The sequence below is a fragment of the Petromyzon marinus genome, chromosome 8 (assembly GCF_048934315.1).
Source record: "Petromyzon marinus isolate PM22_M1 ecotype Great Lakes invasive population chromosome 8, UKy_Petmar_22M1.pri1.0, whole genome shotgun sequence".
Taxonomy (NCBI): domain Eukaryota; kingdom Metazoa; phylum Chordata; class Hyperoartia; order Petromyzontiformes; family Petromyzontidae; genus Petromyzon; species Petromyzon marinus.
In genome coordinates this window covers 16,043,941-16,057,275 of record NC_133674.1, presented here as the reverse complement: position 1 = coordinate 16,057,275, position 13,335 = coordinate 16,043,941, and the positions used below count along the sequence as shown (strand labels likewise).

The window sequence follows — 13,335 nt, the reverse complement described above, 5'->3', positions numbered from 1 at the left end:
ATCGCTACATCGACTCCACCTCATCGCTACATCGACTCCACCTCATCGCTACATCGACTCGACTTCATCGCTACATCGACTCCACCTCATCGCTACATCGACCTCATGGCTCCATCGACTCCACCTCATCGCTACATTGACTCGACCTCATCATTACATCGACTCCACCTCATGGCTACATCGACTCGACCTCATCGCTACATCGACCTCATCGCTACATCGACCTCATCGCTACATCCACTCCACCTCATCGCTACATCTCAGGAGCTTGGGCCAGGGTACAAGTTCCTAGACGTTGATGCTTAGCCCCTAGCGTTGGCAACCTTCCAAACTGTGATCGACCCGTCCAATCTGTGACCATGCTCTCCTGTGTCTGATTAATACAGGGCCCAAAGTAGGGCACCTCCTGAAAATGTGACTCAGTGAGGCTTTCCTGGATGAATTCATTGAATTATTGAACTGTACAATCATTGGGCCTCCACCGTGCTGCGTGGAACGTGGTGGTGGGGGGGTTATTGGACTAAACTTTAGCACGGGATTGGTGACGATAAGGAGTGTACATATGGGGCCATATAAACAGAACACAACAGTAGATTGTGCTCCACTGCCCTCTGCTGACCAAAGCGTAGCACGGCAGCAGCCTGTAACGCTAAGTGTTGAATGGTGCCCGCGCCGCCCAGTGCTTATCCAGGCTCAATCTGGACAGAGTGCTGAGATCTGATGGGATCGTTCGCAATCCAGTCGATGCGGTCAAAGGCAGAGGAGATCGCACTGTCATTACGGCATTGTGGATGTAATCAGTCTAATCTAATTTTAAGCTAGAGCAGCATTAAATGCCGTGCTACAGTGTTGCATGCCGTTGGCTCCTGGCTGTGTGCTTGAAGCGTGAGTCCCTATTTCAGCACGAGTGAGACTCGATATGAGATTCCAAACCGAGGCGTCACATGGATAACAGTGAAGCTGTTGTTGTGGCCTCGTGGACGTGTGGTGTCGCGGATGAGATAACAGGTTATTCTGGGCGAAGCTCAAGTGGCATGACCTGTCCACCCACCATTAGCAGGGCCCCATTAGCGCACAATGGCAAAGATCCCCCGTATAGCCTCGACATGCTTTTCGCGCAAAGTGCTGTTAGCGTGCACCAATGAAGGCTGCTTCGGCACACACGCACGCACGCATGTACATAACATTTACATAGCATAATATAGGTTTTTTGGGGGGGGTTAGATCGCGTAAAATATAAATGTGTCGTTAAACCCGCCACCACCCGACACAGCCAATGAGTAAGGTTTGTCACGTAAACAGAACGTGCCAATTCGTTACTATTAAAGCGTGTTAAAATGTAGACGGTAGTGGCTAGCAAATTGCGCTGCAAACCCAGCTATCTGGATTCCATTCATGGTCACGGCTAACATCAGTGCCGACTGATGTCTGAACTCAGTTCTGGGCCCGCGCCTATGTACTAACAAACGACGCATTTACACGTGCACAAAAACAACAACAACCCAGCAGTAAACAAGCACAGACTAAGGTACATTCACGTAGGCAAAGGACAAAGACCCCCCTATAGCCTATATAGACTGTGGGGACAAGTGCCGTTAGCGAGCACCTATGAACGCCGGTAGAGCGTGCAAAGGGATTTTGGGGTGAGAAGCACGCCTAAGATGCTTGTAAGTACCCAGCGCTGGTGTTCTAACACTCACACCGCATCAGATCGTAATTTATGGCCGGGTCGATATAGGGAAAGCCCAGGACCGGTTCAACTTTCACTGGACACTGATGCGAGCCTTGGCCAGGAATCAAACCCAGGTTGCCGGGTTGGTAGCGGCGTACGCTAACCACGACCCCTGGGTTCTCAGCACCAGTGTGTGCTGACCACCGCTGACACAGCACGAACAACAACAACAACAACAAGAACCGCCGTTCGCCAATAACAAGTGGCAGGGACATCGCCGCTGAGCTTGTGCCAGGCTAGGTGCCACCTTGAGTCCACGCGAAGTGTGGCTGGCTGGCTGGAAGGAGACAGACGCTGCGCGCACGGTCCCAGCTGTCTCTGCCACTCCTCCTCCTGCTGCTGCTGAACTGTTTACAGCGCGAGGCCGCGTTGAGCTCTCGTGGGCTCCAGTGACAGCTCCGGAGATTATTTTAACATTCTGAGGTTTACCCCCCCCCCCCCTCTCGAAGTCGATTTTATTTTGAATGGACGCAATTTTGCACCCGGAATGAAGCTGAGCGTGACTGGGAGCTTGTTCTGATATTGGAAATAAAGTGTAAAATAAAATCTCACTAAAGTGAGATTGAAATTTATTCTCAAGCTCCCAGTCACGCCCAGTGTAGAAATTGAGTATATACCGTTCATGCAAATGAGACGCTAATGTAAAAATTGGGCTTCGTGAGTAATCAAAACCACAACCGAGACAAAATAAAACATAAACAATGTGAAAAAAGCGATAAAAATAGGCAAAAATAAATATTATCGTTTTTAATCGCGGATCTGAATTCTGGCAAATCATACACACCCCCTGGGGTGTTGAATCGTTCCAATCCGAATGTAAATACACTTACGTTTACAGCACATTTCAGTTTAAATAAACTATAACTTACAGCCCTTTGGCAATCCACTGCTGGATGAATGCCGTCCAATCCCGAATCGATCATAGAGGTTGTTCGAACTTTCCTCACCACGCAGGTCAGTGCCGGGTGGTAATTACGGGCCCAGGACCGGTTCACATATCAGTCGGCACTGGTGTTAGCCATGGCTGGGAATTGAACTCAAGTTGCTGAGCTCACTGTGCAGTGTGCTAACCCCTGTGCCACCGCTCCCCCCCCCCCCACCAACAGTTATTGGTTGCACGGTACTTAATCAATTGACGCATTGCTTTTATTCATGCGAACACGGGCAGACTTATGTCCGTATCTGTCTGCTACGGCATAAACAATAACACATTAGGAAAAAATATATAATGCGTATCGCATGGATTCTGCAACATTTTCCAGTATGTGTGTTTAACTTTGGAAGTGTTGTATTTAATTAGGAGTAAGGAGGCCGACGGGTAATTGTTATGTCATTCCTGTCCACCCCTTATCAGTGCCTACCTTACTACAGACCCATTCAGACCTTATTGGTCACCCAGTGCCCCTTATAAATCTCAATGTTCACCCTACAAAGTCCCATCACAAGGGAGAAACACAAACAAATAGACACATTTTTTAATTGCCCGTATTGAAACGGCTGTGCGCCGTATGAACCTGAAAACTCAATTTCCCTGTACAGGAATACGGGGATGAAACCGTATGGGTCGACAGCTACGTTGTGTTTTCATATATCCGATGGGTAACACGCATTTGCATTCTCGCAAATGCAGTGCCTTTAGTCGTTTCGCTCCGCTTCTCACCTCCGAGCGTGAGACACCTCCACTCTGATGGATTTGTCCGGTCTTCAACAGGGATAGTCCCGAACGGCGACCGAACTCGACCCTCTAGGATCGAGCGCAGGGTGCTTTACACGTTGCGTCTTCCTCGCGAGTGCTATGTTGGGGCCACCCTGTCACGGACAGAGGGACGGGTGCAGCTCATGCAGGAGGATGGGGGGGGGGGGGGTCGGCAACGAAAATAACGAGACATTTTTTGGCGTATATATTAAAAATCAACATTTTAAGAGGCGATGCGATTCGGTGAATATGGGACGGCGGTCCTTGATAAAGAACGTGACGAAGCAGCAGCAGCAGCAGCCCTTCACAGAGCCGCACGCCACTCCTGAGATAATGATTTCAACTTTGCTTCGACGGCGTTCGGAAGCGATTGACGCCGATTCCCCTTCCTCCACGCTGAATTTCTTTAGAACTGCTTTTTGTGTTTAGTTTGTTGTCCTTCCCCCCCTCCCCGCACCTCCTATTAGCGCGGGTTGGCTACCTAGGGCGTGAAAGAATTTCAACATACATACTACACCACACACTACACTATACACCACAATACACTACACTATACACCACAATACACGATACACAACAATACACTGCACGATACTACATTAAAAACGAATTTTCTTTAGAATGCATTTTTGTGTTCAGATGTGTTGTCCTTCCCCCACGCCTCCGATTGGCGCGGGTCGGTTACGTACGGCGCTAAAGAAGTTTCAGCGCACGCACGCACAGCACATAAAATGATCCAGCTGCGTGCACGCTGCGCACACACCGGAGCCGATCTCGAGGCTCGCCATGACCAGAGCGTCCGATCCTCGTTGTGCGCGCAGAACAAATACCGCGAGGCGAGCGAGAAGTTCCGCACCGAGTACCACTGGGACATGCAATCGCGCGAGATGGAACACATCCGCCAAGTGGCTCACCTCTCCAGCCAGGTAACGTGGGGCCACCCACCCCGGTGCCCGCTCACATCTCCCTTGCCTGGTTACGCACGAGGTCGTGGGTTCCGTCCCCGACCCCTGGCGCCTGTTGTATATTGAGAGTTTGCGTGCCTCTCTCTTTCTCTCCCTCCCTCCATGATGACTATGAGCAAATCACCAGGTTATAGTGTCCCGTTTTGAAAGATTTGGAAAGCTAAGCAGGAATTCAGCCTGGATAGCGCTTGGATACGTGATCACCTTGCACGAACAGGTTGTTATAGGCTGCGGTCAGCAAAGGGGCAGTGCAGCACAGTCCATTGTTATAATTGATTGACAGTGTGTATATGGTTTCACGTCTATGGGCGCCGCGGTGGCGAGATGTTAACTACCTCGCCTGGTGTGCAGGAGGTCGTGGGTTCGATCTTGACCCTGACTCCTGCTGTATATTTGGAGTTTTCGTGTCTCTCTCGCCGTGGTCGCGTGGATTTTTCTCCCGTCCCTCCGGGTTTTTCCTCCTCATTTAGAAACATGCGTTTAGAGTATTTGGCTGCTACTTTAACTTTCCACATGTTAAACTACTTCGTTGAGCTATCATTTGTGGCCAGGTCGCTTCTGAAAGAGGGCTATATAACTCAGTGGGCCTTACATGGTGAAATAAAAATAGTTTCTAGTATGTACTGTATTTATTTATAGTTTCTGAACCATCGGGGCTCTACCGCTTTAACCTCCACAACCCTCAGCCAGTATTTTCGATGCTCAGGCAAGGTTAGCGAGGTGCGATTCTATTTGTCCCTTTGAGTCAGCAATTGCCAGTACCTTTGTTGCATGTACATGTGTACATCTACAGTCCTTGTGGCGATCCACTACTGCATTGTAACAACTGTGACCCATCAGGCAGGTCACGCACACATTGATTGTACCGTGGGGCCCTATGCGGTCTGCATCGCATCCAAACACAGCGTTGCGCTGTGCTTCTACGCTTCCCGCTATTACCAACTCACGATGACCGGTGGCCGAATAGCCCCCAATAACCCGCACATCGCGTGAAGGCCTCCATCCAGCAGTGCGTGTACAAAGGGGGCTGCACGTGTCCTGCCCCACACATTGGTGTGACCTGCGCAAAAACGTGATTTGAAAAATGAGAAGAAAAGATAACGTAAACATCTCGTGCTGTTATTGTGCACTCGTTGTATTTGTTGCGTTTTAACAAACACCCCTTCACGTTAAAACACGTTCCATCCAGAGGTAGAAAGTACTCGAAGCCCGTGTTGCATGAGCTTGATGGCTCGTAACCGAGGTGGCGTTTGTGCCGCAGGTGGAGTACACAAAATCATGGGACGCCCAGAAGGAGTTTTACCATCTCACTCCCGACGTTATCGCCAGGAACTCCGCAAGAGAACAACTCTATGACCAGGTGATCACAACCTTGCTCCACTCTTACAAAACCTCCCCTGCGTGTCGTGCAGTCAATTCGAGATTCCGTGTCGGGTGGACTACCCCAGTTTGCGGATTAACCGAGCTTTGGAAGATAAATCTTTCTGCGGCCGTGCTTGTTTTCATTGTTAGATGCTCCTCATTCGTCGAGGCTCAATGAGTCCGTACCCACCTTTGACCGATTTCTTTCAGAAACAATTGAAACAGAACACGCATTTTTTTAAAATATTTCTTCCATTATACATAGGTAAACAATAAGCACGTTGATTCGTGGTTGATTTTTGATTTAGGCCACATAAAGATCTTGTCAAAGTTGTGTTAGGACCATCCACCACCTGACAGTGAAATATGACGTGTTTAATGAATACATTTCATCGTATAATTTAATTAGGTTTTGCATTATTCGTGTTTTAGTTTTATCTTAGTCTCCTGCCTTTGACCTGAATAATTGAGAGTTGACTCTTAAACCCCAAAGTAATGTTCCTGGAGATACCATTGTCTGTTTGTGTATTCCAAACGTTCACTCTCAGAAAACTCTGTGGGGTTGTTGTTTACTAAGTTTATTTGCTTAAACAGCTGATAACTCAGGAGGCCATGCCTATCTACATGCTGTATGTTGAAATTCTTTCACACCTCCGATGAGCACAGTTGGCTACGTATGGTGCGAAAAAATGTCAACATACATATATTGTATTCTTTTTAGTTTTAAGACGGTGTTGTTAACCAATGGTTTGAGGATAATTTTAAAAAAATGTGCAAGATAAACCTTGGTCACCAAAGTAAAAAAAAATATATTAAAGTACAGCAATGAAAGCAAATATAAATCAGAGCAAAAAACTAGTCTTTGCCACTGGAGATTTGGTAGCTGGAGCTGGCAAATGCTTGGCGGACGTCTGTTGCCTGGTTGGAGGTTAAACGGTGGCTGCGTGTGTCGCGATGCCCCATCCCGCAGCAGGAGATGTGCGTGGAGGGGAATCTCGTCTACACGGACACTCCCGAGTACAAGCGCATTGTGCAGGCACAGAAGAACGTCAGCGATGTACGTCCTTGCACGCACAAAGACAAAGAGCCCCCGTATAGCCTTAACAGACTGTAGGGGCAAGTGCTGTTAGCGAGCAGCACCTATGAAGGCCGGAACGGTACACGAGGGGGTGGGTGGCCAGCAACCACGCCCGACCGCCTTTGTATCCCCAGTGGCGATGTTTACACACCGCACCAGGTACTCATTTGAGGCTGAGTCGACCTAGGGGAGGCCCGGGACCGGTTCACATAATCGTCACTGGTGTTGGCCGTGAGCGGGAATCGAACCCGTGTTGCCGGGTTCATTGCGCAGCGTAGCGCTAACCACTACACTATCGCTCCCCACGGGCACACACACAGACACACACACATAGACACACATACACATAGACACACACACACACAGACACACACACATAGACACACACACACAGACACACACACACCCATATCATCGTCGTCATTGATTGCTTCATGTCTATCCCACCTCAAACAAATGGAAAAAAAAGGTCCCGTAGCGGCGAATTGAATTAAGAAGCACATAGGTAGCTTCCGGTTGCCCAACGAATATGTTACAAGGTCGTACTCGGTACGCACAAAGTGCTTGACACAAATGAATCAAAATACCTTGTGATATCGTCAATAAGCATAAACCATAACGCAGACTCCGGTCATCCTCGCGACAGCGGCCTTTGTCTCGGCGTCGAACAAAGACGGATCACCGCATCGCGCGCTTTCAGATGTGCTTCTGCGGCCGTCTGGAACGCTCTTCCTTCCTATATTAGGAAGCCGCTGGAGCTGTGCACTTTTAAATCTACAGTCGAGATTGAAAACTCATTTCTCTAATAACTGCTTTTTGTGTTTAATTTGTTGTCCTTCCACCCGCACCCCCAAATTAGCGCGGTTGGCTACCTCCGGTGATAAATGATAAAAGCTGTATATAATTATAATAACAATAATAAATGGAAGTCACAGCGAGGCAGGCGGGTGCGAGTGTTTACGCTTGCCTCATGGGCGGATGGATGTGTGTGTGTGTGTGTGCAGGTGCAGTACAAGCGCGAGTTCAAGGAGAAGAAGGATCAATTCACGTCCGTGGCGGAGAGCTGGGACATGCGGCACGCGCGAGTCGGATCCGCCCTCGCCAGCGAGGTGAGACGCGCGCACGCGTACAAAGATCGCCCCCGTGTTTTGAGAGTGGTGTGTGACGAGCCACCTCGACGTCACAGATCCTCACCTCGCTCAGGATGTCCTCGGCCTCCTTGGTCTGCTCCATGCTGAGGCTGCCCTCCGCACCCCAGCCCACTGCCATCATCCGCGTCAGGTCCGCACTTTAAGCCTTAACAGACTGTCGGGGCAAGTGATGTTAGCGAGCGTCTATGAATGCCGGCACGGCACACGAGGGGGTGGCTGGCCAGCACCACGCCCGGCCGCGATGTTCACACACCGCACCCGGTATTCATTTGAGGCTGAGTCGATCTAGGGGAGGTCCACGATCGGTTCAGATAATCGTCACTGGTGTTGGCCGTGAGCGTGAATCGAACTCGGGTCGCCGGGTTCGTAGCGCTGCGCGATAACCGCTACACTACCGCTCCCCACTTACGCACACATACAAGGACATTCAGGCAAACGCACCCTCTTATAGCCTACATAGTCTGATGGGGCCCATGTTGCTAGTGAACACATATTAAGGTCGGCACAGCACACGATGGGATGTTCTGGCCAGCACCAACCCTGGCCACCTTTGTCTCGCCGGTGTTGACGTTTACACGCTGTGCCAAATGCTCATTTAAGGCTGAGCTGATCTAAGGGAGGCCTTGGACCGATTCAGATATCTCTCGCCGTTTGATGTAAGCCATAGCTAGGACACAAACTCACGTCTCTGGGTCCGCGGCTCAGTGAACGCTGCTGCACTACCCTCCGACACACACATAGCTACGCACGCGCCGACACCCAACAGACAAATTCAATGCATAATATCGCCTATGCTTAAATTCGGCCAAAGTGCAGAGCAGATGCTTGTTTTTGTCACGATCGCATCCATACTGGCACCAGTGCCGGACTATCCTAGTAGCAAAAGTAGCTACAAATGCTACGGGCCCCGCACTTTCAAGGGCCCCGCGCTAAATGCTTTCAAGCTATCAATTCCGGTTCAGTGATTCTGCACTTGCTCTATTACTATAGTACTATACCGCCTTCAACTTTTATGAACGACTGGGTGTTTAAGGTTAGCGATTTGTCGTATCATCTGGCTGTATAGCAAATGAAAAAATACAATTACTTTACTACGCAAGTAAAAAAATTGTGTTCTAATATTCACGTTTTTATTTTTATTTTAGGGCCCCTTTATAACATATGCTACAGGCCCCGCACTAGCTTAGTCCGGCACTGACTGGCACCATTATTAGTTGGAGCCTGTTATTAATCGGCGCTGGCAGCTAATAAGCAGCCAGCCGATAAACGACCGAGTCACGGCATTGCAGCCGTGTGCTGGCGTGGAGGGGACAGACTTGTGCTCTCTTGACGGCTGCCGTGAATGAGGGCGCGCGCACCTGGAATTAATACGGAGAAGTTCATTTACAATTAAATTTGTTTTTGTGCTCCGTTGAATGATGCAGCAGTCTGCATGCGCTCCACCGAACGGTCCGACGTGGTTTGCCGTAACTTCCACAGCATCTTTATTGGCCTGATGGGGCTGTATTGGCTTGTGGCATTGTAGTTGTTTTTTGTTATTCCCGAGGGATTTCTGGCATAGCAAGCAACGTGCACTGATTGAAAACTTTCCTCATTGCGCACACTGGCATGTTGTTTTTCATTAAAACAATTGTTTTTTTTCCCTTTAAAATATGGCAATCTGTTGTTGTTTGCCACTTTTTAACTCGGAAATGCATTACTGAGGATTTAAGTCAGCTATGCGCAACGTACGTTGGGACGCTTAGAAGCGTTTAGACAATTGGGTGTACAGCCACTCAAAGTTGTGCATAATTTAAAAGCTTGCAAATTAATGAATACGCGCATTTCTGGAGCTAGTTATGATGGTGAACGTTGATGAATATAGTGATGGCCGGGTTCACACTGAAGTATTTTTGTTCCACCACTCATCGTCATCGGCAATGTTCAATCCACTGCTGGACGAAGGTCTCCTAAAGCCGTCGCAAGTCTCTCACATTCCTGCAATGTAACAATCCACCTGGCAACTGCACACGGGCTGATTTCATTGCTGCATGTCCACGATGAGAGTCAAATCTAAATGTATTGATCATTCTTAAAACAAACAAAAAAAATCATTTTGTTTGACAAGCGCCTCGTGGTGCACTGTGAATCCAGGATACCACCACGTGCTTCCCTGAGATTATCGCTGCGTCTCGCCTTCCGCGGTCTCGTTTGCTCGCGTTTCTTCCCACGGCTGACGTTCTGGCGCGTGCCGGTTGTTTCTGTCGAGGTGTGGCCGGTAGCGAGTTGCGCGCTGCCGTGCCGTGCAGTGCGGCCCGCATTGTGCGGTGCCATGCTTAGCGGTGCCGCCCGGCCCGAGCGGTGCCGGGCCGTGCGGGGTGGCCGGGTTGAGTGATGTCAGACCGAGCGGGGTGGCCGGGGCTGCGTGCGCGACAGGTGAAGTATCGCGAGGCGTACGACAAGGAGATGAAGGGCCAGCAGGCGAGCGGAGGGCTGGAGATCACCGCCGGCGCTCAGAGAGTCATCGTGGAACAACAGGTGGGTGGGCATGGAGCCGCCTGGGAGCGTCCTGGGGCAGTGGTGGCACGAGGCGTTATGAATAAGCAAATTAAGGGGCCGTCCATAAATGACGTCACGCACCTAAGGGGGGGGGTCAGACATTTGTGACGGTGTGTGACAAGGGGGGGGGGGGGTTGAGAAATGTGACGTCACATCAAAATGCGCAACTTTAAATAAATATAGACAACACTTTCTACTTCATTAAATAGACTTTTTAATAAATGTTTTCTTCTACAACATCAGAGTGCAGCGCCACATTAAATACGCACTACAATGACAATAGTTTAAAGCGATTTGAAGCGTGTTTATTTTGGGGGGGGGGGGGCAGAGCTTTGTGACGTCATATTTGAGGGGTTCTGACTTTTTGTGACGCCGTGTGATGAAGGGGGGGGGGGTCAAAAATCGTCCAAAATCGCGTGACGTCATTTATGGACGGCCCCTAAGCGATAGGCGAAGGGACCCTAACCACTGCTCCACCCGACTTGGCGCAGCAGATCCCCGAACACGAAGTGCGATACAAATGTATGGGAGCTTTGTTGGTGCAGTTTAGAAGGCGCGTGTGTGTGTGCACGCGTGTGTGCACGCGCGTGTGCGTGTGCACGCGTGTGTGTGTGTACTCTCCGTGTGCGATGGGGAGCGGTGGTGTAGTGGTTAGGGGCCATTAATTGAGTACCTACGCATGCAGGGGATGGGGGGGGGTTAACTCAAATGCGTACTCTTGCGTATGGGGGTCTACTGACAATGTGCGTACGCATAGGAAACGGGGGGAGGGGGTGAAGCATCGATAATAATTTGTCTACATTGGCCATCAAATGATTTAGATAGTCCGGCGGTGGACTGTCTGTTTGCTTAAACACGTTCATATTATATTCTTTGGGTCTTTCTGAAAAGTCTCCTGATGACGATTGCTTGTGTTGCGCTCGTAACGTCGTAGTTTTTTGTAAAAAAAAATTGTTCTACGTGACTTTACCGAAAAGACCCAAAGAATATGAATTCCTGCAGTCACGAAAGCTTTAAGTCAATATTTCACGTTGATATTATTAATCCTTGATCGTTTCTGTGTGGATTAAATTTCGGCCGTTCTATATGATTCAGGGGGGGGGGGGGAGGGGGTGCGTCAGGCGTACATACGCAGGTGGTGGGGGGGGGTGTACAAAGTCCGCGTTGCCGGCTCAGTGACAATTATCTGAACTGGTCCTTGGCCCTCCCCTATAGGTTGGCTCATTCATAAATAAGTGCCTGGTTCGGTGCGTAAACGTCAGCACTGGGCAGACGAAGGCGGTCGAGCGTTGTGTTGGCCACCCAACCCCTCTAGAACAGCACTTGTCCCAATAGTCTGTAAAGGCTGTATGGGGGATCTGTATCTTTTTATGCGTGTGCACTTTGTGTGTTTATTTAACAACAAAGACCCCCCCAAGTGTAGCCTTAACAGACTGTAGGAGCAAGTGCTGTTAGTGAGCACCTATGAAGGCCGGCACGGCACACGAGGGGGTGGGTGGCCAACACCACGCCCGGCCGCCTTTGTCTCCCCAGCTGTGATGTTTACACATCGCACCCAGGTACTCATTTGAGGCTGAGTCGACCTAGGGGAGGCCCAGGACCGGTTTAGACAATCGCCACCGGTGTTGGCCATGAGCGGGAATCGAACCCGGGTCGTCAGGTTCGTAGCGCAGCGTAACGCTAACCGCTACAACACACACACACACACGCACGTGTGTGCATTGCGTGTACAAAAGCTCTGAGACTTATTCAGGCGATGTACAGACTCCAATGCCCTCCCCCCCCCCCCCCCCCCCCGTGTGTGTTGTCCGACAGGAGGGGCGGCAGCTGAGAAAGATCCGCGGTTCATTCCCGGCCAACGAGACCCCAGGGTACCGCTGTGCCAAGCAGGCCCACGAGCTCGCCAGCGATGTGAGTCCCTCTCCTACTCGACTCCTGCCTGCCCTGCTCGCCGGGGACACGGAGCGGGGGGCCACGGGGGGCCGAGGGGTGGGATGGACATGTGGGGGCAGGGGGACACTGGGCGTTGGGGGCACAGCGACAGCAGTGTTCCTATTCATTTAACAGTGGGAGCTGGTGATGAGAAATGTGGCCTCAAAGTGCACCTAGCATGGCACAAGAGCTCTGGTGACGTCACCGCCACTTAGTGGTGAGCGGCAGTTGTTGTTGTCGTCAAAATTATGATTACTGGAGGGGTGCTGGAGAAGGTGGTGGTGCTGTTTTGGTGTTGGTGTTTTTGTGTTTGTCTTTGGTGGCGGTGATGGTGGTGTTGATGATGGTGGTGGCAATGTGGTGGTGGTGTTGGTGGCAGAGAAGGCAGGCAGGCGGGCGTTTGAGGATGACGGTTATGGTGGTGGTTGTGTCCGTGATTGAGTAGGTGATGGAGAAGGCGATGGTGGTATTGCCATTTGGTTGCGGTTAGCGATCGGGAAATCTGGTGGCAGAAATCTGGTTATGCCGGTGGCAAGCGCAGTTTTTGTCACCCGAGTACAGAGGCCGTATGGATATGCAGGCAGGACCCTGGTGCTCTAAAATGTAAGTCCTGTCAGATTACAAAATGATAAAACAGTCCTTGACAAAGTACTTTCGGGCTGAGCCAGGTGCTCGTTAGGCTCATAAAAGGTCTGCACTAGCCCGTAATTTAACGCCGGCCACGAAGCCAGCGGAGTCTTCGGAGGGTAATGCATGCCCCACGCATTTCAGAGAATCTTCCAGAGGATTTGTGAACTGGCCTGCCGTGCCAGCCGGGAGCGACCCGCGGTTATTTGCGGCAGCGTAACCCCCATGAAACTGTACGGTTATAATTAGCCACG

The 13,335-nt window shown here is 50.3% G+C and overlaps 1 protein-coding gene across 1 annotated transcript in view; it reads left to right on the top strand.

The window, feature by feature from the left end:
* NRAP (nebulin related anchoring protein) overlaps window positions 1-13,335 on the top strand; it is a 51,674-nt gene that overhangs the window by 3,600 nt on the left and 34,739 nt on the right. Inside the window, exons 4-9 of the mRNA XM_032949889.2 lie at window positions 4,250-4,354; window positions 5,655-5,753; window positions 6,726-6,812; window positions 7,838-7,942; window positions 10,400-10,501; window positions 12,338-12,433. Of these exons, the coding sequence (XP_032805780.1) occupies window positions 4,250-4,354; window positions 5,655-5,753; window positions 6,726-6,812; window positions 7,838-7,942; window positions 10,400-10,501; window positions 12,338-12,433 (594 nt within the window). The remainder of the gene's footprint in view (window positions 1-4,249; window positions 4,355-5,654; window positions 5,754-6,725; window positions 6,813-7,837; window positions 7,943-10,399; window positions 10,502-12,337; window positions 12,434-13,335) is intronic.